At 40.4% G+C, this 10,513-nt stretch overlaps 1 protein-coding gene across 1 annotated transcript; it reads right to left on the bottom strand.

Moving 5' to 3' along the window:
* Positions 1-591: 591 nt before the first annotated feature.
* LOC139658395 (solute carrier family 26 member 6) lies at positions 592-8,894 on the bottom strand (the record flags this gene model as incomplete). The annotated part of the gene is made up of 11 exons (XM_071536528.1): positions 8,767-8,894; positions 8,393-8,532; positions 7,126-7,236; positions 5,901-6,076; positions 4,733-4,897; positions 3,754-3,906; positions 3,545-3,627; positions 3,197-3,344; positions 2,633-2,746; positions 869-946; positions 592-600 (listed from the first exon to the last, which is right to left on the bottom strand). Coding segments are annotated over exons 1-11 (1,305 nt in total), but the record flags the coding sequence as incomplete, so codon positions are not given.
* Between the last annotated feature and the right edge of the window lie 1,619 nt (positions 8,895-10,513).

Below are 10,513 nucleotides of genomic sequence, written 5' to 3'. Positions count from 1 at the left end.
TTCACTTTCCCGACCCATGTTTTCCTATAGGACTCACACCAACACCCTTTCTGGTCACAAGCCTGTCTTCTCTAATCAATAGGCCGGTGGTTCCCCAACTGGGGTCCAGGGACCACCAGAGGCCGTTGATGGAGTTCCAGGGGGTCCCCAACAAAATGAGGAATGAGTTTAATTTCACTTTTATTTCAGTCCCTATTAGTTAAAACAATGAGGGAATGTATAAGGATGAGTGGTTTGATCAGAGTTTCACTAGACCCACTGCTGTTATCTCCCCATCTAACAACAACAATCCTTCTTATAGGACAAAACTTCTCAAATGGGGTCTGTTGAGTACAGAAGTGGGGACTCGAGTCACATGACTTGGACTCAAGTCAGACTAATCTACATTTGGACTTGGGACTTGACTTGAAACTTGTGCGTCAAGACTTGGACTTGGAACTCGAGCAGAGTTGACTTGGTCACACATCTGATTGAGTATCTATTTGGGGGTCTTTGACATGAAAACGTTTGGGATCTCCCGCTCTAGTCTCCCACCGGCCAACATCAAGTGCGCATGCAGAGACACACACACACACACACACACACACATACCATTGGAGTCTGTTAGACAAGCACAAATACACACCTTCAAACAGACACACGTGAATGTGGGTGCACACACACACACATGCACACAAGCACATAAGAAAACCAAGCAGGGCTTATGGCCTTGCAACACACAGCAGCAAACACATATTACACATGTGCAAAAAGACACAGACCTGCACAAATGCACAAATGCACACAAAGACACACAGACACACACACACACACACACACACACACACATACACACAGAGACACACACACACACACAAACACACAGTACTTTGGGCAAATCTTCAAAGAGAGTTCCGATCCACAGCGTGATAAAGAGGATAACGACTGCTGATAGAGCACCAGCAACCTGCAGAGAGAGAGAGAGAGAGAGAGAGGGAGAGAGAGAGAGAGGGAGAGAGAGAGACAGGGAGGTAAAACAGACAAAACAGGAAGAGAGAGGAAAGGATGAAGGCGAGAGCGATGAATGGAAATCAAGAAAGGGAGTTAAAAGAGTTAGAGAAAAACTACAGAAAAGATGATTAATTTTGTGATATTGATAGGTGTCATTGATATTGATATAGTGATTATTTGTCTCCTCTCCTCTCCTCCTCTCCCCTCCTCCTCCTCTCCTCTCCTCCTCCTCCTCCTCCTCTCCTCTCCTCCTCTCCTCTCCTCTCCTCTCCTCTCCTCTCTGTATTCTAGATAATGGGCCTTAGTTGATGAATGATAATGTCAGACTAAATCGGTTTAGCCTTTCGGTGAATCTGTGTTTGTGTAGGTGGAGAGTGTTGATGTGAGTTTAAACGATTCCCTAAGTGTTTTTTAATGAAGCCACTTATCAGAATAACGTTAATTATGACCGGCTTTTCTCTCCGTTTAACCTCTAGGAGTGTGCAGGTTTGTGGCCAGAAGCTGTCTGAAGTGTCTGGAGAAAATGCTGATATGAAAAATTATGAGAAGAAAAGTTAAAAAAAGAAAAAAAAAGCCAAGCGTGAAAACCAATAAACCTTTTTTTAAACGTTGTTAAATTGTTTTTCACTTGTCAGGAATAACCTCAGGAGGAGTAACAGATGACATGCAAACTCAATAAAGTAAACAGTAATGTGATTTAATTGAAATCCAACTTCCTAGGTCACTATTGGTGCATCAACAGCAGCACGGTGTCAGTTTGGCTTGATGTTGATCTGTTGTTTATGCTGAAGTGTGTTTGCCTGTTATGGGCCATCAAAAAATACAGTATAACTGACACAAAGTCTGTTTTTTTTTATGTTTTCTGAAGTGCCCCCACTCCCATGTTTTCATAGACTTTGGGGAGATACATACTATGACTCAAGCACTGGCACAATGCTATACTGCAGTGTCTCTCAACGTGGGGTCTGGGGACCACCAGGGGTCCTTGAGGGGGTTCCAGGGGGTCCCCGGCAAATTGATGAATTGTTAAACTTCACTATTATTTAATTTACAAGTTAACACAGTTAGAGAATGTAGAAGAATGACTGTTTTGATCATAGCTTCTCTGTTATCTCTCTACCTGCAATACAGATAGTCATGGAGTTCTGGACAAAATCATATCTAACAATAAAAATATTCTCAGATTTGGGTTTGAGAGACAAAATCTCATCAAATGGGGGGTCCGTGGCCCTAATGTGGACTAAATTAGGGGTCCTTGATATGAAAAAGGTTGAGAATCACTGCTATACTGTACTTCACTGACTTTACAGTCCTCATAGGGAACTGCATGACGATGTGTAGTATTGTGTGATTGTAGCAAATGTATAAATTTTATTAAATGAGAACCAAACACAGTATTGTTTTATAATCTATAGATTCCATTAGAATTTCAGATGAGAGGATGCCATTTGAGTAAATGTAACAATCTTAATCTTAACAGTGTATTTTTTCCTCATTGATTTCTCTAATAACAATGTGATAGGTTATTGCTCCCTGTAGGGTAATCATGTGGGAGGAAGGTTAGAGAGCAGTGTCACTGTCACTTCAGCAGACACCCCCCGCCCCCCCCCCCCCCCGCTGCAGAATAAAGCGTCACACCGACCTGCGTCTTCCCTCCGGTGCTCTCCTGGACCATGGAGCGAGACATGGAGCAGCTGATGGCGAAACACTGGAACACGCCTCCGATGGAGTTACTGAGACCCAGAGCTAACAGCTCCTGGAGCAGGGACAAGACATTCAGGGAGTGTGTGTGTGTGTGTGTGTGTGTGTGTGTTTGACAAATTTGACAAATTGACACATGCTGAGAAAAGGGACTCTAGTGCATATGATTTGTCTTTGTCTCAAACCTGTGATAATATATTTTGGTGGTTTGTTTGATTTTATTTATTCTAATTTATTTTAATATATTCATTGACCTCATTGTCTTTTTTGTTCTTTTTGTTCTTTTTGTTCTTTTTGTTCTTTTGTTCTTTTTTCTGTTTCTTTAGTTATCCATCCATCCATCCTTCCATCCCTCCATCCATCCATCTATCCATCCATCTATCCATCCATCCATCCATCCCTCCATCACTCATCCCTCCATCTATCATCCATCTATCCATCCATCCCTCCATCCCTCCATCCCTCCATCCCTCCATCCCTCCATCCATCCATCCATCCATCCTACCTGGTTGCTGTCCACCTTGTATCCATACTTCAGGGCGAAGATTCGTCCCAGTGAGATGGCGATGCCGTAGCCAACCACAGACAGAGCGAAGGCATCTCCGATCACCTGACCAAACAGAGAGGCTGCTGGGAGAACAGGTGGCTGCAGACTGGGAGAGAGAGAGAGAGGGAGAGAGAGAGAGAGAGAGAGAGGGAGAGAGAGAGAGAGAGGGGAAATGATTGGATTTACCAAATTCATTTTTATTGATTGTTGAGAACTGACTGCATGTGTGATGCGGTATGTGTGTGGGCACATATCCTGTGTGTGTGTGTGTGTGTGTGTGTATGTGTGTGTGTGTGTGTGTCTCACCCTGAGGGAATCTCTCCCACCACATCGACTCCATATTTCCCCTCCAGGTTAACCTGCCAGGAGATTACTGTAGCAATAATGATCTGGAGAAATAAATAATGAAACATTAATAAGATGCCCTGGGATATTGATGTTGTCTGAGTCCATGTGCATGTGTATGTGGGCTTGTGTGTGTGTGTGTGTGTGTGTGTGTGTTCCTGTGTACTCACAGCCAGCAGCTCCACAGGTATTGGAACAGGTAGTTTTTTGCTGAAGTATGTATTGAGCTCCTTAACGATGATGAGGCCGATTATGGAGACGATGCTGACCACAAGAGTCCCGATGTTTGTCTGTGGAACCAGGGAGCACACCTCTAACACCGTCTGGAGAGAGAGAGAGAGAGAGAGAGAGAGAGAGAGAGAGAGAGAGAGAGAGAGCTTTCATGAATTTGTGCAATCCTTTTGTCATATTCTCCTAGAAAATCAACCCAGATGTCAGTGAATGTTGACCCAACAACATGGCAACAAGAAAGAAAGAAAGAAAGAAAGAAAGAAAAAAGAAAGAGAGAAAGAAAGAAAGAAAGAAAGAAAGAAAGAAAGAAAGAAAGAAAAAACAAAGAAAGACAGAAAGAACAAAAGAACGAAAGAATGAAAGAACAAAAGAAAGGAAGAAAGGCAAAACAAAGAAATAGAACAGGAAGATGATCATTAGGAGATGGAAAAAAGGGGGAAATGTTCTAGTACACTAAAAAAGTAACCTAGAGAGAGAGAGTGAGAGAGAGAGAAGAGAGAGAAGAGAGAGATTTATTGATGAAAATGAAAAGTGCTAAACACAGCATCTTTAAAGAGAAAAGCGTGCATCTAAGACGGCTAAAGATGGACAATGAGGGTGACCGATGAGAAAGGGATTGGAAGACCTTAAAGAAAAGAGAGAAGATGAAAGAATATTATATTTTCTAGGCTTTCCAACATGTTTGACGATGTTTGAGGATCTACAATGTCTGTGGCACTTCACTTACAATATATTTATGTATGTGTGTGCAAGTGGGGCGTTTTGCCATTATTGCCTTTTTTCCTTATGGATGAGAGTTGACATTTTCTCCCACATGTAGAAAATGTTTCAGGACCATTTGACTAATCCAAATCGTTAATAATGCATCTTAAAATGTAAAAACAATGTGTGGGAGCATATGTTCATGCCTTATCTTACATATATCAAGGAGAAGGGCCCGCTGTATCTCTCGGGGCTGATGCCGAAGGTGTATTTGAGCTGGGACACGATGACGTGGATGGCGGCTCCGGTGGTGTAGCCGCGGACCAGCGGCTCAGACAGGTAGGTCACCACGAAACCAAACTGCACCAGACCCAGCAGGATCTACATGTGACACACACACACATGGAGATACACACAAAAACGTGGGGGGGAAAAAACATGAAATACTCAGGAGATAACACAGTAGAAAACCAAATCTAAACATCTATTTTACATTTCTGTCTGCTGTGACATTTTGCTGCCTCAGCCTTTGACTCTTTAAAATAGAAAGAATTAATAACTATATTGCTAACAGACAGTAAGAACAACTGGAATCAGAATTAGATCATTACTGTTGTTTTCTCTATATTTTGAGTAAAGGAGACTGAATCAGATTGACTAGAAAGAGTTTTTTCTCTCTTCTTCACGTTCATACAGATTCACACTGGGAGATGCCAAGCTTCACTGAATCAGTTGGGGGGTTTAATGCCTTGCTCAATGGCACCTCAGCAACTCAACTCAACTCAACTTTATTTATATAGCACGTTTCATACAAGCATGCAGCCCAAAGTGCTTCACATAGCAAAATTACAACAATAAAACAATAAAATGTTAAATTAAAAAAAAAGAAAAAAAAAGAAAATCAATAAATAAGAGTCAATAAAATACAAATACAATAAAAATAAACACCAGGGATAAAAGTAAAAACCAATGATTAGAACTTAAAAACTAAGGCTATAACATTACTCCAAATTAAAAGCCAGATTAAAAAGATAGGTCTTTAATTTCCTTTTAAAAATACAGAGAGAGCTTGCCATTCTAATATCCAGAGGCAGTTAGTTCCACAGTTTAGGGGCAGAAAAACAGAAGGCGCTCTCACCGGTACTTTTATGGGACACATAAGGAACATTTAAAAGAAAAGCAGTGGAGGACCTTAGTGATCTGGCTGGAACTTAAAATGAAAGAGCATCTCTGATGTAGGGAGGAGCAAGGTCATTTAAAACTTTATAAACAAGTAAAAGAACTTTAAAATCAATTATAAAAGATACAGGTAGCCAGCGCAGTGTCTTAAGCAGTGGGGTAATGTGATCCATTTTCTTTGTTTTTAATTTAAGTGAATATTTACCTGAAATAGTCCAGACATGAAGGTGACGGCCGCGGCCACCCGGACCCTCTCTGCGTCTCGGTTTATGACGTCAACTATACTGGAGTTGGTCACGTTGTCCCATATCATGAAGTTAGAGTCCGGGGCGACTCGCTCTGTCACCCCCCCTATCATCACGCTCATCACTGCATAGGTACCTGGGAGGTGAGGAGGAGGGGGGTTGAGGTGGACAGGATGAAGAGAAAAAATGAAAAGATACAGCTTTTATCAGCCTCCTAGAAGTGAGCGCTGTAGATGTGTTAAATAAGGGTTAAATTGTAGTAGTAGTAGTAGTAGTAGTAATTTATTTCGGTCCTTTTTAACAATTTTCCAAAATGTACAGTACTGTGCAAAAGTCTTAGGCACATCCATAAACATCCATAAAGCAAAGATGCTCTCAGAAATAATGAAATGAAAAGTTTCTCCATCCATATCAAAGAAATGTACTATAAAGAGCAGTCTACTGACACACTAATGCAGAAAACAAATAAACATCAAAGATACATTTTATATAAAAAAGCTAGGGTGCCTAAGACTTTTGCACAGTACTGTATGTACATACAAATAAAGAAATAACAATAAGGCATTAAATGAAATGGAAAACAAAAAAAATTGACCGAAAAGGCGTAGGCTGAAGCTTTAGCTTATTATGCCGACCCTTTTTACATGACATTCTAAGACAAAACAAAACAAAAACAAAAACAAAAAGTTCCAAACGTTTCATACACAATAATGATCATACCTCAGTTTTATATTTATTTACCACCTTATTTTTAAACATTTTTTTTTATTTGAAAATTGAGCTACACATTTTTAATTTGTTGTCACCTCGATTTTTTATATTTGTCCTTTATGCATAGTCCTTTTTTAAACATACCTATTCCCCTAAGTTCATACTGGCTCTCTCTAGTTTCAGACAACCTCTGAATACAGTTAGGAAGTAAATTATTTTGTGCTTTGTACATTATCTGTGCAGTTTTAAGATCAACTAGATCACAAAATTTTAATGCATGTAAGTTAGTAAAAAGTGCGTTGGTTGGTTCATAATAATCTGATCGATTTACAATTCTTATAGCTCTCTTCTGTAGCATGAAAATTGGATTAGTGTTGGTTTTGTATGTGTTTCCCCATACTTCCACACAGTAGGTAATGTATGGCACTATGAGACTATGTTGTGAGTGTGCAGGATAAGTGTTGAGGTACAAACCGACTGAGATGTGCTTGGATGTGCCGAAGATGAAGTAGATGAGGACGGGGTAGAAGGAGGAGTAGAGGCCGAAGACTGGAGGAACAGCTGCTAGCAGGGCGTAGGCCATACCTGCAGGGTGCAGTGGACAGGGATGAGGCACAGACTGCATACACTAGGGCATGCACATGGAGGGATACAATGGATAAACATGATTTCCTATTATATAGTTATAACATGGAAGGGGCAATAGTTATGATGATATGGGTTACTATGGGTGGCTTTAATATAACATGGCACACGCAATACAGATGTGCAAAGAGTGAGAGAGGTAGGATGAGAAGGACAGCAGATATAGGTGAGAATATGTGAGAAATATGAAAAATATAGAAGAAAGCATGAGAAAGAAGAGAAAACATGAATAACTGTGAATACAGGAGAAATACGAGAATATGAGAATACATACAGATGAGTATAATATAGATGGGAATATATTAGAAAGATGAAAATACTGGGGAATAGGAGAATACAAGTATAAGAATGAGAATCAGAATGGATATGGAGATGAGAATATCTGGGAATACATGAGAAAAGGTGTACAAGTACAAGAATATATGATAATAGACAAGAAAGATGAGGATATATAACGATGAATGAGAATACATGAATATATGTTTGTCTTGATGCTGCTTTTTTAACTTGGTTTCCCTTGAAAAAGAGATGTTTCCCAGTGGTACTAACATGGTTAAATAAAGGTTAAAGTATAACCTATGACATTTTCATCTAAATATATTTCCATTTTGCTGCTCCCTATCACTGATTGATCTAATGCAGTAGTAAGTCAACCTATACTTTTCCATTGTCTGTTCTAAACACCCAGTGTCTGGTAGGTCTTTCCTAAGAAAAATCCTTTAAAATAACAAACATAAAACATGTTCACATAAAACATACAGACACTTACACATATATATACACATATGTATACATACATATGTATACACATACATACCTGCCCTCCCCCCACCCCTACACATGACTACATGATTGATTGTTTGTTTGGAATAAACAGAAGAAGAAGAACTGGGTAGTTAGCATGAGCAGTGATAGCCACCATGGCTGAACAGACAAAGAAAAGACTCAACTCAAACTGCATCAACAGAAAATCCAAGCTCCGCCCACACTGTTTGATTGACATGTGAAATTAATTAAAGAATATAGTCGGCCTCTGATAGCACTGTCCATCCATTCCTTTATCTCTCTCTCTCTCTCTCCATCCCTCCATCCTCACCCTGTGGCAGCTGCATGATGCCCACGCTGATTCCAGACACCAGGTCACCGACGGCGTTTTCTCTGATGGAGTAGCGAGGCAGCCATGACAGGACAGGAACACAGCCCAGCACACAGCTCTTCACCCTGGGACCAGAACACCTGGGTGTGTGTGTGTGTGTGTGTGTGTGTGAAAGAGAGAGAGAGAGAGAGAGAGAGAGAGAGAGAGAGAGAGAGAGAGAGAGTTGTCAATGCCTTTGTTTCCTCTAGCTGTCTATATCGACTGCAGATGGTGAAAAATGCTGCTTATTACAGGTTCAAAGAGATATGAACACATCACATAACATATTCATGAGTATATAAGTGAAAGATGGGATGAGCCTTAACAGACTTTACCTCATAGACTCTTTGACTTTCTCAGACAGAGTTGTTTTGGTGTCAGACTTCTCTGCCATCTCGTCCAGGGCTTCTTCATCCAGGATCTCCCTGTGGACGCTGTAGCCCGCTCGCCTCCTCTCCATCATGGATACAAACAGCTGCTACTCTGGGGTGGAGGAATATTTAAGGTCTCTCATTCCAAAATGCTATATATGTTTTCCAGAAAATCTTTACCCATTCTTTTTAATCATTCTTTCAAAAATACAGACACTTACATCCTCTGAAATGTTTCTATTTTTTACAAAACGTCTTTCAATGTGTGATAACCATGATAATATTCCATGATATGTGTTTCTTACATAGTTGCAATCATTTCGTGAGAGCATGTGCCACTTTTTTACTGGGGGAAAAAAGTGGGCAAAAAATATCTAAAGACTCAAGACTTCATTTGTTTTATTTCATCTGTTTCCTGGACACTGTGGCTTTGACACTCACACTCCTTACTATTGGTTGCTTATAATATAATTGAAAATTGGAATGTAAGGTGCTAAGTAGGAGGAAGATCTAGCATTTTAACGTCAATAAATCATTACCACATTCATTTTGAGATATTAGTATTATTACCGTAAACAAACGTGACCATCACCGAGAAGAATGTCAGCCTCTACACTGCATTTTATATTGTGTGCCACTGATTCACATTTTGCAGGAAATCTGCTGGATTGCTTTACAACACAAAGGGAGATTGCTTTATGGCACAAAACAGGAAGAGGGCGCTGTTCTTCCAGAGCAAACAGAGCTAAAGCTTTCAGAGTTTATTTAGAAGTGGTGAAGTGGAGTGAAAGGCCAAAAAAGCCAGGGAGGAGGAGGGGGGGCAAGTGGCAACATCCTCTTTGCAACAGAAACCAACAGGATTTATGGGAAGTTTGGTCTTAATTTTGAGATTGAAACACTAGCACTAACAATGCCACTGGTGTGAGATTGGGGGCTACCAATCATCTCCACCATGGTCTCATTTGTTTACAGTAATTATACCACGTTATCATGATTAATTTGACAGTGATATATTGATGTTTGTAGCACCTGGAAGCTAATTCTACTCCTGCTCTCATTGGGAGTCACTCTGAATAAGTCAGTGTCAGCTAATTGTAAATTACAGCCCTGGTGTTGCCTTACAGCCTGTCTGAAAATTACACTTCCATTTAGCTGTTGTGGGGTTGATTTATCAGTGAGAGAAAAATTAGTTGTTAATTGATTTATCACTGAGCGAATGGTATGAAAAATCTGAATTTTTCACTGCATTCATTTGAGATTAAATTTTAAATCAATTTTCTTTTGGCAAGAGGGGAGCTGGAGACGGTAATAATATAATTACAATACCTTGTCTGGTGCGACTGTATCAGCAAAATGCCCTGCTGTGCAGAAGTGGCAAACTCCAAAGGTTTGTCTGTTAACTGTGTGAGTCTGCTGAAGTCCTCTTCCAGTTCCTCCAGTTCAGAAGAAAAGCCCTTATTCTAAATCTGCCTCTCTCAGTTATGGGTCAGGGCAGCAGTGAAAGCCTCCTCCCTCAATAAAAACGTTCCTTCAATCCAGTCCAGGGATCAAAGACTGTACATCCCACTTTATGAAGAATTAATCCTGTCTGTGTGCAGCGGTCCTTGTGCTTCAAATTGAATCTGCGGCGGGGTTTTCCATCAGATCCAAGCTGTTCCAGGTGCTGACATCCAATTTTGAAAACTCAGGCTGTGTGATAACACCTCTAGCT

This window comes from Centroberyx affinis, unplaced genomic scaffold (assembly GCF_046629955.1).
Source record: "Centroberyx affinis isolate AG114_WGS23_722 - 3 ecotype Tasmania unplaced genomic scaffold, CSIRO-AGI_Caff_v1 ptg002887l_1, whole genome shotgun sequence".
Classification (NCBI taxonomy): domain Eukaryota; kingdom Metazoa; phylum Chordata; class Actinopteri; order Beryciformes; family Berycidae; genus Centroberyx; species Centroberyx affinis.
The sequence above is the reverse complement of the archived record's forward strand: the minus strand, read 5'-3'. Positions and strand labels throughout refer to the sequence as shown.